A 13,097-nucleotide genomic window follows, 5' to 3' on the forward strand; every position below is an offset into this window, starting at 1 on the left:
GCTTAGAAGGTACCCAAATATTTACTGTTGGAACATGGAAACATGAAAGAGTACAACTCCCAGAACCGTGCTTGACGCCGCGAGGTCCTAAGAACGTCTGAATGACTGAGTTTCTCGAAGCAGCCAGTGGAAGGTGTGTACACGGAGCATCGGTGAACACCTGCCTTGTTCTCTATTTAGTGCACAAGGAACCACTAGTTTTTGCTCATTTAAAGAAGTTCAAAATTATAAGTTTACTATATCTCAATAAATAGATACACAGTCAAAACATTTTTTTTTGTTAATCCTCACCCAAGGATATGTTTTTTATTGGTTTTTAGAGAGAGAGGAAGGGAGGAAGCGAGAGAGAGAAAAACATTGATTGGTTGCTTCCCATAGGCACCCTGATGGGTTCGAATCCAAAACCTAGACGTGTGCCCTGAGCGGGAACCTGCAGCCCTTCGGTACATGGAATGCGCTCCAACCAACTGGGCCACCTGGCCGGGGCTCAACATACTTTTGAGTTTTGGGGTTGTTTTTTTTAAGAAAACATTACCAACCAAGGTTTCTGTCTCAAATTCAAATGTCTAATTGTAAAGGCATCGGTTATATAAGCATGAAAAAAATTGGGGGGTGAGAAACAAAACAGTCATATCTGTAGAGAATTTGCGTTTGATGATAAATGACTGTTTTAAAAGAGACTGGGTATGTGTCGATACTAATTTTGATTACTTCATTTAATATTGATATAATCTCTATCCAGTTTATATGAACTCTGACAATTTATTTGATGAAAATTAGATTGAAGTAAATTTCTATAAGTAGGGTATTAGTTGAACTTTTGGATATATCATGTAAATTCAAGTTTTTGAAATATCTATTGATAGAGTAAAGCTATAAAAAAAATAATTTTTCAAAGCCCAAGGCATGGCTATAAGTCTATAAGTATTTCAGTTGTTCTAGAATTCTGACTTTGAAATTTGTGAAATCGATGCATACCAGGAAGAATAATACTTTGATACTCAAGTCATTTTACAGAATTTGTAATCTATATGTTTTGTCTAATAATTGTCATTATCTTTAAACTTGTTGCATTTAAAATATTTTTACATTTTTCTTAAATAGCTTCTTAAAACAGAAAACAATATATATTATGTACTTATTACACCAAACACTTCTGACTCCTCAAAAAGACATTAAATTCCACTTTATTAAAAAATTAATTAATATTATGCAAGAAAATGTATGTAAGCCAGAGGTGCAATTGATAATATAAAGTGTATCTGAGAAGTATTTTTTAACCCTAGGTGATGTATGCAACTCAGAATTACTTCAGGTGAGCAGGGTTCTTAATTAACACAAGTGTACTGAAACTTCCTTACTTAAAAATGATAGTCTTATCCCACTATACTTCTCTGTTTTAGAGTAAAAAGTCTATCTTTTGTGCTTAATTACTTCAAAAGATAACATTGAGTTTACATTATACATATATAAATAATCACACTTTGTATTTTAATGAATGCAGGAAAATAATATTTTTACATATGAAAAATGAAAGTCATTTACCTCCTCAGCACATGAAGACAGCAGAGAGCAGCCCAGTTTCTGTCTGAAATCTGACTGGACCGAGCCAAGTGCAGTTCTGTTACGCTTGGGCTTTGCTAATGTTCTGCCCCTTACCATTCATTTCGACTATTGATTCTTTACAGAATTATAAATGTTATTTGACTGTGTCAATCTGTATATATTATACCTTAATATTAAAAATAAAGCAATTTTTAAATGTATAAAAGTATTTTTCATTGTTAGATTTCATATGCATGCAAACCCAACAAATAATATGAACTTACTTCACTGTTTGAAGATGTCCATATGACCAGTAATGCAGACAAATAAGTTTACAAGTTTAAATCTGCCTTTTTGAAAGAAGTCTCATCAGACAGTGATTTTAAAAGCATTGAAAATATATGTCACTGATAAAATTACCAGGTGGTTAACAAAATTTCAATATCAGTGTGATCTGCATCTTGTGAAACTCTCTGATTTTTATGTCAATTAATGAAACAGATATTTTCACAAAATCCTTCAGCTGTGTTTGAGGGACATGGTTGCCTTAGGGCCATGACTGTGTTATTTTGTCCCTATAATAATAAAGTTGACATTTGGGGGGTCTTCAGAGGTGTTGTGAATATAGTAAAAGCCTCACAAATGATTTGTAAAATTTGGTATTTTGTATTTAGTGCACTAGTAGTACAGATGTGATATTTATAGTCAACTCTTAGTGCTTATGGTACCATATCTTAGCAACATTTGTACCTAAATAATTCAATAAGTGCTTTCATGCTGAGTTTAAATATCATGTGACTGTGCATGTAGTTATCTAGATTTTTATGTATGTATGTGTGTATTTCAGGTCCCAAAATTCTAATAAATACTGCAGTTAAAGCCAGATGTGACCTAGTTCACTGCTAAGATGAACATCAGTCTTGTCCCGAACGCTCCACTCAGAGAACACCGCTTCCACAGATCACTGGGAGTGGAGGGCTGAGCTGTCCGTCGGGGTTGTTACCCCACCCGGAAACCTGGAGACGTCACTGCATTGGACGGTGCAGAAGGAACATTCTCCACTTGTAAGAAACGATGACGACGATAAACCCCCACTTTAGTATAAAAGAGAAAGGGGGCTCACTCCCAATGGTGAACGGGGTGTCACGGAGGTCCCGCCGCCCTGCTCAGCACTCTGCCACTCGGGTGCAGGTGCTGTTCCTTCCGAGGTCACTGCAGCCTGGACAGCTCATTGCCTCCTTCTGTCCAAGAGCCTGTTGTGCACAACAGGCCTTCCCGAGGTTCGCCGCAGCGGTGGCTGCTGTGGACACAGCCCAGCCTCCAGAGGTTCTTGAAATTAACCATAGCTGCTGCCTTCACTTATTATTTATTCTCCACGGAATGAAGCTTACAGACCATCTCATCTTTCTACAGCCCTTCATAGGTCCCAGGGGAGTCTGGGGACTTGCCACAGGCCACGGGGGATTCGCTTTTTCAGGAGGTCCAGCCTAGAGTCAAGAGGATGGAGAAACGCATTTGACTCTATCCAAACCTAGTCCTTTTCTCTGGATCTAAAGCCCCTTCCTAAGGAGCCTTGTTCTCGGGTGGAAGGTTCCCGCAGTCTCCTGGAGATCCGCCCTGGGAGAAGGCAAGGCAGCCAGCAAAAACCCATAGCTGGAGAAGGTGTACATTCGGGCTAAATCCTTGACCTCAGGAAAAAACAGATTCTAAACACATTCCTAAGAAGGCATCTATTTCATCAGGACTCTCTTTAAGTCCTTTTACTAAATATGATCTACTCAAAACTGTAAAGTTAATCAAGGAAGTCTCTGGAGGTGGAAATTCTAATAAAACTGTGTAAGCCTTCAAAAATGCAGAGAAAGTGATAGAGTTTAGCTGGAAATTGACAGACATACCATGAGAGTCACCATTAGTCATATTCATCTTGGAAGTCAAAGGAGACTGTTAATGAACTAGTATAAGAATGAGTAATTCCAGTTGACAGAAATGTTCAAAATATAACAAAATTACCAAAAATATATGAAAGATAATCAGCCTTTCAGGATTGCTGTCTCAGCGGGATCGGTGCAACACAATGAAACTACAAGCATGCGCTGCTTGGAGTGAGGGGGAGCTTTGCAAGGGAGCAAATGCTCCAGTTCTCTGGACGCAGTCCCATTTATTTGCAGGCTGGTACCCCAGGTCACAAGTGGATTTAAGTAAATTATTTCCCTGAGATGGCATTACTGCATACACCCTAGCTTTGTCTCTTGTTTTTACAGGAAGAGACCTGGAGGCCAAAAGATAACAAACCCTTATTCACATGCAAATAAAGCACCCAGTACACCTGGGCCAGGTCCCTCTGCCCCCCAGCTAGGATTCCGAGAATGCAGTAACTCAAGGTGGAGAGTGCTTAACACAAGGTCAAAAACCATCCATCTTCCAACCCCCACCCCCACAGGACAGCAACCTGCTTTTCCTTGCAATACAAATGTGGGGGATGGCAGAACCAGTAGGAATTTTTTAATTGAATTAAATGGATTGCTAAACACCAGAACCAATTTCTAAGTAAAACATTTTTCTTCTCCATAACTGGTATCAACAGGAAGGACACCCATTTTTTAAAAACGTTTACAGTTTTTAATGGAGTTGGGCAAGATTTTCTATAGGCCAGTGTATAGTAATCGTTCAGAGAAATTATTTTATTTATAAATGTGATGTGAAATAAATAGTATCAGGCAAACTAGTAACTCTTTTGATTTCTAACGAGAAAGATATTACAAAGGAGATTCACCATTCCTACCAAATTTATGAGAAATAACTTACTCGTCATGGTGAATTATGTGTAACTGTACCTTTAAAATAATTTTTGTTCAGTCTGTACTAATTAATTTGACTTTGCAGTTTCAACAGTACATGGCACAGGTATTTTGAATAAATGGTTGCTGAATGGATTTGAAAAAAACATGTTCTTAGCCCAATTATGGATAAGACACCACTTTAATTTACTTATCATTGAAATATGAGCCAGCGTAGGCGGTTCTATCCCTTTAACACAGCAAGAGGTGGTGGCATCTCTTCAAATCCATTAGGTCCTTTTCCAGGTTACTTCCTGGTTAGTGGCGGTTGTATCTTAGATTCAAAAGAAGGTATTCTAGGCTGCTTCACATAAATCGTTTTAACTGAACTGCCAACGTCACCTATATTTGCTGCAATGTTTAAGTAAACAAAAGTAAAATCAGTGTGTGGTCATTAAATATTTACGCAACCATCCGTGTTGCTGATATGTCAAGCATACGCCTAGTGACTGGCACCAGGCTGAGACAGGTTGATCTAAACGCCTGTAAACAGAATGTTTAAAGCATGCATTATAGTTGTCATAAATAAACGATCTGAATGTCACCCACCTCCCAAAGCCGTCAGCAGCAACTAAAAATACCCTGGGCTTATTCTGGTACATCTGATCCGAATGTGCCGCGACTATTTTTAAATGTTGCTTCAGAAAGCAGCTGAGGCCGCACTGCCACCGTCCTGCCAGCTTGGACCTGGCGCACACAGCGCCTGCCCCAGGTCCCGGAGCCCTGTGCCCTGCGGCATCCGGCCTGGCCGCCCAGGCCCTTTAGGTCACTTCGTTCCCAAGTGAGGGTCCAGTCTCAACGAAGAAATCTACATTCTCTTGGCCCGCCATCTTGCTAACGCTAGATTTTAGTAAACCCAAAGAGGAAGGTGAGTGTTTTGAAAAAATGAAAAGATCGGCTCTGGCCTGTTTGGCTCAGCAGTTAGAGCGTCGGCCCGCGGATCAATGAGTCTCGGATTCAACTCCGGACAAAGGCCCGTACCTCCCTAGCCCTGGTCAGGGTCATGCAGGAGGCAACCAATCCATGTGTCTCACACATCAATGTTTCTCTCCCTCTCTCTCTCTCTCTCTCTGCTTCCCTCCCTTCCATTCTATCTGAAGACAAATAGAAAAATATCCTCGGGTGAGGTTTAAGAAAGAAAGGGTAACAGCCTGTCTTAACACTAATCTTGCCACCCACCGTGCCCTCTGCAAACCCTGATGGTGAGTGTAGGGAGTCTGCCTGCAGTCGGCGCCTGGCCTCTCCACCCTCCGCTCACTTGCACGTCCGCTGAGCTGACCCGAGCTAATCACTCCGCTCGTCCACCAAGCAAGTGAAATGCATTCCCTTGAACCAGTTTGGGGGAACCGTGGTGTAAAGCTCAGCAAACAGCTCTCATCCACGTAATCGCCAGAGCCCGACTCACACCCTCTATGAATTCCTGTTAGCCGAGATCCAGAGAATCCCAAGTACTGGAGCAGAGCGGGGAGGAACGGAAAGATAAGTGTGTTCCCTCCTGCCCTGCCCTGCCCTGCCCTACCCTGCCCTGCCCTGCCCGTGAAGACCCCAGCTGCTCAGCCGCTCGCCAGCCATTGTGGAAAGGGAGGAACGACCATGGAAGGGGGGCAGTCATCACAGATCCCCGAGAACATTTCTTTCTTTCCAGCAGTTCACACGTGCTTAAAATTGTCAAAGCAAGAGCCCATTCCCGGAGGCCTGGTAGGGAATAAAGATGACGTACGGTTTTTCTGAAAACGCATGCATGAACCTTGAAGGTTTTCTGAAAAGATAATGGAAATGAGAAATTCAAATGTCAGCAGGCGTCACTTTTTTTATATGGTGATTTGCACCGGTTTCTTACACAGGAAGGGGGCTCCCCACTGTGACTCATCCCTGCTTCTGTCCTTGCAGGAGCAGCAGTTAGTGGGCAGGCCCTCGCTCACCAGTCAGGTCCACTTCGCCGTCGGGAAGGAGGCAGGAGGCCCCCGCCGCAGCCTCCTGCCCAGACCTCTGCCCATCCCACCCTGCCCGCCCTCAGCCCAGGACCCTGGCTCCAGCTCCCCCTGCCGACCTTCGCCGCAGACGTCCCTGGTGGAGGAGGGTCAGCAGGTTGGAGGAAAGGCTGTGTTCCCAGAATCTGCAGGTGGCCTCTCCCGTCTCACACCCGCCTGCTGGGGCGGAGCAGCAGAGGGCGCCTGGGGCGGGGGCAGCGGCCTGGCCGGGCCTGGGGAGCTCCGGATGGGACCACAGGCCCGGCCCCAGCCAGGGCCCAGCCCCCCCTGCGCTGCACCCTTGTACACCGAGGGCCGAGACCAGCATTTTAACTAGTTTTCAAAATGTCAGTGAGCAAAGCAAAACAAACAAACCCACTTAACAGGTAAAACATGAAGAATGAAACAAAGAAACACTCACATAGAACAGGAGCAACCCTTTGCGTCGGCGTCGCTGGCTTAGGTTTGCGCAGACAGGCCTGGCCCGGGAGGTAATCGAGGGTGAGTTCGCCCACGGTGGGTCTGACGTTGAACCTTTCTGTGAAATAGACACAGGCGGCTTGCTTTTGTGTTGTTTTCTTTTTGTTTAATCCTCGCCCAGGGATATTTTTCTGTTTATCCTCAGATAGAGTGGGAGGGAGAGAGAGGGAAAGAGAGAGAGAGACACATCGACTGGTTGCCTCCCGCAGGACCCCGACCAGGGCCTGGGATGAACCGCAACCAAGGTACGTGCCCTTGACCGGAATCGAACCGGAGATTCTTTGGCCCACAGGCCGATGCTCTACTGTTGGGCCAAACCACCCAGGGCCAAACATCTTTTCTTAAGAATTCACTGTGGCTCTTGGCGAAATAAAGCATCCTAATTTAGTAACTCAGCAAATTATGTAGACATCTGTTTTCTCATATTCCCTAGAGGGGTGTGAATACAGGTCGCCAGCCCTCTCCCTCATTGTTCACCTCTGCTACATGAAACAGGTGCTTTAGGTTACCTGAGGGAAATGTCTCTGTGTTCCAGGTAGTTTTTTGATATGTTTATTCAGTCATATGTATACAGAAAAATGAATAAACCATACGTTTACAGCTTGACGAGTTTGGGGGTGAATACACCTGGGGTCCCCTCACACATACAGTTCAACAGCAAACAAAACAAACAATCTGACTGAAAATTGGGCAAAGGACCAGAATGGATATTTCTCGAAAGAAGACAGACAAGTGGCCAGCAGGTGTATGAAAAGGTGCTCAGCATTGTTCATCACTGATCAGGGAAATGCAAATGAAAACCACAGTGAGATATTGTCACACACCTGTTAGGACGGCTCCTAACTAAGAGACGAAAGTGCTGGCGAGAACGCGGGTGACTGCGCCCACCTGAGCAGTCCGGCAGAAACTCCCTGGTTCTAGTTCAACTGTGTCACATCTCTGGAGGTCCTTTGGCTGCAGCACGTAACGCAGTCACAGTGCCAGGCCGTAGGACACGGGAAATGGGGGCAGTCTGCCGACTAGAAAACTGATCAAATCAACTAAATTAAAGTTAAGAGTCTATGAATTAAACTAAGACTAATATGAATGTTATGCATACAAAAACTGTTTCTTTTTTTTTAAATCAAGGAACTCATCCACACAGGCAGCAGGACAATGGCTGCTGTCCGTGGGGAGTGTCGGGACCCCTATCCGAGGAGGACGCAAGAGAATGGGAAGTTTTGGCAACATGTTATTTCTTAAACTACAAGAGGGCACACAAATGTCTATGCATTATTATTGGTCTCTTAATTACGCATAGACATTATGTGCATGCATGTGCGATCAATTTCACAGCAGTATTTTAATGTTTGAAAACATACCAAAATATGCATATAAAATTTTACAAGATGAGTAAACTGAGTTCTTTCTCTAGTCACAAATTCATAAGTAAAAACCAAAGAAGAGAAACAAAAAAATAACCAGAGATGAAAGAACAGACAGAAGAAAGGACAGAAGCCGAAACACCTGTCTTACAATTCGCGAGGGAGTCGGGGTGCTGCTCTCCTGTCCTTCCAGAGACTAGAGAGCAAGATGGTTCTTCAGAAACTTGGGTTCAAAGGAGAGAGACATCCTAATCCCCTACACCTGCCTTATTCCTGATGGCTGGGGAGCCGTGGTAATGATGAGGCGTCTAAGTGTCTGGAATCGGGGAGATAAGGTTCTGAGACATGAGTGGTGAGTGGTGTCCTGATTGTGTTAGAAAAACCAAAACCAAAAAGCTTGTTACTTTGCCGTCTGTTGGGACTCTGATGGCAAATGCTTTGGGTGCTTGAGAATTATGTCAGTACTGCCTCTCTCTGGGAAGTCACCAGGTTGCCCCTGTCTGCCTGGCCACCTAAACAGCGACCACGGAAAGGACCCCACTGAGCATAGAGAGCACCCAGGGGTCAAGTATTTACACCCTGATGAGCTCTTGAACATCCCCATCCTCTTTAGAGACTTGAGTTGATATGAGAACTTCTGAATCCCCACAAAATTTTACGTGAACAGACTCACTAAAAAGATTTTCTGGAAAGAAATGTGTCTATACACCGTTAACCTATGCGTTCATCAAAAAGGATGAATTATGACATAAACCACCCCGTCGATAATAACTCATCCCACTGCGTGCATAACAAGTATTTCCCGTTAAGCCAGTGACAGAAGACTGCAGGAATGAGACGGTCTGGCTTCGTCCGTGCCCGGGAAAAACATCGTGCAGCTGGGGAGAATGCGGTGGAGTATTTCCGAGGGAAACTTACTTGGATTCAACTTTCTGCTTAATTTTCTTTGCAACATTTGTAAAAGGAAGAGGAAATCGATTTTAAGTTCGTTGCTGAGCATGCTGGGATTACTTTGTATTTCCGATGACCTAATGTTATCTTTAATAAACTTGGACGCTGTAGACCTGGGAAGCAGCGGCAGTTGCATTTGGTAACTATAGTCTGTGAAGTTCACAGGGTCATCCTGGATGCTTTTAATTCTGGAAATAAAAGATAAAATGCTGCTGACAGGCCACATTTCAGAAATGAGATTGATATTATTTCAAGTATCATATTAAATTGCACGACTAGAAAACTCCGAATTACTCACTCTCGGTGTGTTAACAAGCTGTAAATCTCTTGTATCAGTATTTCGGGTACTCCGGCCTTACAGTGAATCGTTCCATAGATTAGTTCTTGGGGTAATCTAATTTTCCTTTTGGCCAGGAACTTAGATAGTAGAAAGGAAACACTTTCGTCATAAGAAGTTCTATAAAAATGCTCAGTTACTACGAATTCACTTTAATCCCCCCTGTATCTCTCAACTAACTTTCTATTTAACATGGGAATGATTGAATGATACTATTTGGCAAGAAAACCATTATATCCCACTCCAGTTTGAAATGAGAGTACTTAAACTTTAATAACCTTCTTTTCAATATAAGGAAACCGGCTGCCAGGCCGGTAGCATTCATTCCTAGCACCGTCAGACACGTGTAGAAACCCAGGACGTCAGGAGCCTTTTGAAACACAAACTGAACAGTTACAGTGATGCTAACTTACCTTTTCCAACTGGGCCCAGTTATCCAGCTTGACTTTTAAAGAAGTTCCATTTTCAAAGGATGACAATGTAAGGTCCCAGGGGTAATAGATGGTGAATATTTCTGCTATCAGGAAGCCATTGGAAAAATCCCTAATCCATAGCAATAAGGAAACGAAATAAAATGGAGTTACTTAGACCGTTTGTTGTCGTTAACGCCAATCTAATGTTCTGTACCGACAGCAAGTAACTTGTCCTGTGTCCCTGAAGAACCTTGACTATTTTAATACTTTTTTGTAGTCACCAAAGCATTCTATGTTAGCTTAAGTCTAAAATTTCATGAGTGAATGAATGAATGAATGAATGAATGAGTGGCTTCATCATATTGCTTTCAGGCCCGCTCCCTAAGGGCACAGGTGTGTCTGTGGGTGCGTGATGGGCGGGGCGGTCTGCAGGGAGGAGGCAGCAAGGGTCCCCCTGGCAGGCTTCTCCCCCACCTGTTTATGTTTCTGGGGAAGAAGGTGAGGTCCAGGCCCTGCAGCCAGCGCAGGACGGACGGAGACAGGCGGGAGCTCCTGGGCGGATGCGGGTAGACCAGACACTTCTTCGGCCTCCCGGGGACCGCATCCGATGTCTGCGACGAATGTGACTGTGCCTGGGGTGGGGCTGCCGCCCGCGCTCTCAAAATCGCTTTTCTGGGGCCTTCGGCTGCCATGTGGCTTTCTGGGTTTCTATAGCAGCGCCAGGGGGCGGGGCCTGGCCGGGCGGGATCCGTGGGGGCGGGGCCTCACTGCGGGCGTCCTGTGCCCACTGGGCGTGGACCTGGTCTGCAGAGCTCGGACCTTGGGTGGCTTCCAGGCCGTTTTCCTTGTCTTCCCATGAAGAGCTCCCTTGAGGTTTACGTCGTAGTATTGTGGTGTCTAAGCCCCCACGAAGGCCTGTTTGGGGTCAAGCATTTTAAGGAGGGCGTGAAGGACAGTTTTTGTTGGGAAATTGGAACCCATGGGGTTTTCTCCCCTGTGAAAAAAGATCTTAAAGGTTGAAATAAATAAATCATGTCCAAAATGTAGCCTAGCTGTTTTCTGAATTATTACATGAAGTGTTCATAGAAATGACGGGATACTTGGAAAGGGTTTATAAATTAGTTTCACACTTCCCAAAGTGCCTGATTTGTCCACTGTCTCCACCAAGTCCCGACTTTGTGCCGGGCTCTGGCTCTCACTTGGGATTGATCTGTGAACAGTACAGAGAAAAAATTCATCGCAGAGCAGCAGACAACTGTGAATTAAATATTTACACAACGAAGTTTTAAAAAATCATTTATTTTTTTGTTAATTCTCACCTATCTAGATAGAGTGGAAGTAAGGGAGAGAAACATCGATGTGAGAGAGACACATCAATTGGTTGCCTCCTGCAAGACCCCCAACTGGAGCTGGAAATCGAACCCGAAACCCTTTGGTCCTCGGGCTGACACTCTTAATGGCTGAGCCAACCCGGCCAGGGCAAAAAGATCTTTTACAACAAAGAAAAAGATCAATGTGGCGCATAGCTACCTGTTACTATGCAGTGCAAAAGCGTGGATGAGGAAGGCGCAACGGACTAACCCTGACAAGTTCAGGGAGGCCTGCAGGGTGGGCTCTACAAACCCAGAGACGAAAGTAGTCACACGCGTGTTCTGCACAGAGATTCCTAGGGAAAAGCAAGTCATGTCGGGTAGTCACATCCCAGGCCTGCAGCGTCAGTCTTTAAATTGTCTGTGGTCTTTGTGCATCTAAGATAACATCCCTTTGAAATGTCAAAGTACCCTTCTCTCCCAGACCCTTCCGAGCCCGAGCCAGAGCATGAGATGCTGACGTCATCTTGTTCCCACACACCATCTCCATGTGCTGTGAGTGTTAACCGCCTGGCCCCACCCGACTGAGAGAATTCCTCCATCTCACTTTGCATCCAGTCCCCGAGGTTCCCATGCTTTGCTTTCTCCCGCCCCCCCCGATCTACCACCAGGGGATTGCAGCGAAGCCCTCTTATGGCTCCTCCTGGGAGTCGAATGTAAAAAACAAACTGCCAAACTGCCGTTCTCCGGAGTATTTTCTCATTCTGTGGAGGTTTTTCCTTCTTGGCAATAGGCAGTTAGGCTCAAATAAGCTCTTCTAAGACTTTCTTAGGCTGCTCGTTCTTCGACGAAATACAAATAGGTCTTTGTATTGGTGCTATATAGTATGTGGTTGAATGTTTATTCATTAAATGTTTATTAACAATGAAAACCGATGTGAGTCTGTGTAGGCTTAAAAAGAAAGACGAAAATGGTGCTATTCGGGTGCTTGCTCTTTGCCCAGTGAAGTTCTCAGGAACGGCTCATTTATTCAGTGGACTTCTTGTGTGGTGCCACTCACTGTATCTTCTCTGTCCACCATGGCAGTCACTAGCCACACGTGGCTGTTCAGGGTTACGTTTAGATAAAAAGATGCAGTACTATCATCGCAGGAAGCTCTCTTGGACAGCTGTGCCCTAGACCACTTACAGCAGGTGCACAGATATAATCATCTAGAAAAGGAGCACGTACCCTGAGCAGCTCCGCCATGGTAAACATGTATTAGTATCAGGGAGGAAGCAAGTAATTTGGCCTGAGGGGCTCCAGGAGTCCTCTCAGAGGTGACCGTGGATTTGGACCTTAGAAGGTAGTATCTGGAATCGGTGAAGACGCGGGAGGACCAGCCCTGCCTTTGATTAATTATGTGGCTTTGGGCAGGTTGTTCAACCATCTTTATTTGTAAGAGATGAAAGCCAGTAGAATATGCCTCCCAGGGCGGTGTTGACATGAAATAAACACGTTAAATACGCACAGAGCCTAGAAGTGTGCAGCACACAGCAAGGGCTCCGCAAATATAGACACTGTTTAGAGGATCACGGGGAGCTGTGGGGTGAGGAGGGAGGGGACGATTCCATGCAGAACGGCTAACGTGAGCAAAAACATAGGCGATAGGGTTTCTGACGTGAGAATTTGGTATGACTCCTGGGGAATAACAACCCATTGGGGTTGGAGAAGCCGTTTAGGCTTCATCTGAGACTAACCCAAGATTTAGGGGGCAATGTAGAGTGGCGGATTAGGGCTATAGGCTGGGGCTCCGTTGAGAACAGTCTTAAGGAGTTAGAGTTTTCCTGCAACAACAACCAGTTGTTAAGCAAGCACGCCTCTGTTTCCAGCACACCCTTCTGCTGTCTG

At 44.7% G+C, this 13,097-nt stretch overlaps 2 protein-coding genes across 4 annotated transcripts in view; one reads left to right on the plus strand and one right to left on the minus strand.

Annotated features, from left to right (window-relative positions):
* Positions 1-3,650, plus strand: part of WDR17 (WD repeat domain 17) — a 93,581-nt gene extending 89,931 nt beyond the window's left edge. For all 3 annotated transcript variants that reach the window (XM_036250242.1, XM_036250241.1, XM_036250243.1), the window contains one exon: positions 2,393-3,650. The gene's annotated coding sequence lies outside the window, so the exon portion shown is untranslated. The remainder of the gene's footprint in view (positions 1-2,392) is intronic.
* A 170-nt stretch (positions 3,651-3,820) lies between these two features.
* On the minus strand, positions 3,821-10,589 carry SPATA4 (spermatogenesis associated 4). Its single transcript, XM_036250167.1, has 6 exons — positions 10,372-10,589; positions 9,898-10,027; positions 9,446-9,564; positions 9,115-9,335; positions 6,774-6,890; positions 3,821-4,733 (listed from the first exon to the last, which is right to left on the minus strand). Exons 1-6 carry the CDS (start codon positions 10,587-10,589, stop codon positions 4,630-4,632), a joined length of 909 nt encoding a protein of 302 aa, XP_036106060.1. The 3' UTR covers positions 3,821-4,629.
* Positions 10,590-13,097: the final 2,508 nt, after the last annotated feature.

The sequence above is a fragment of the Molossus molossus genome, unplaced genomic scaffold (assembly GCF_014108415.1).
Source record: "Molossus molossus isolate mMolMol1 unplaced genomic scaffold, mMolMol1.p scaffold_m16_p_9, whole genome shotgun sequence".
Classification (NCBI taxonomy): Eukaryota; Metazoa; Chordata; class Mammalia; order Chiroptera; family Molossidae; genus Molossus; species Molossus molossus.

Excerpts from the sequence above, each read along its gene's own strand:
- SPATA4 (XM_036250167.1), bottom strand. The coding sequence starts at position 10,589 with ATGGCAGCCGAAGGCCCCAGAAAAGCGATTTTGAGAGCGCGGGCGGCA. Across the intron at positions 6,891-9,114 it reads AAGCAGAAAGTTGAATCCAA|AAAGGTTCAACGTCAGACCC; the intron begins GTAAGTTTCCCT and ends TCTATTTCACAG. Across the intron at positions 4,734-6,773 it reads AAGGGTTGCTCCTGTTCTAT|CAAATATAGGTGACGTTGGC; the intron begins GTGAGTGTTTCT and ends TAAACATTGCAG.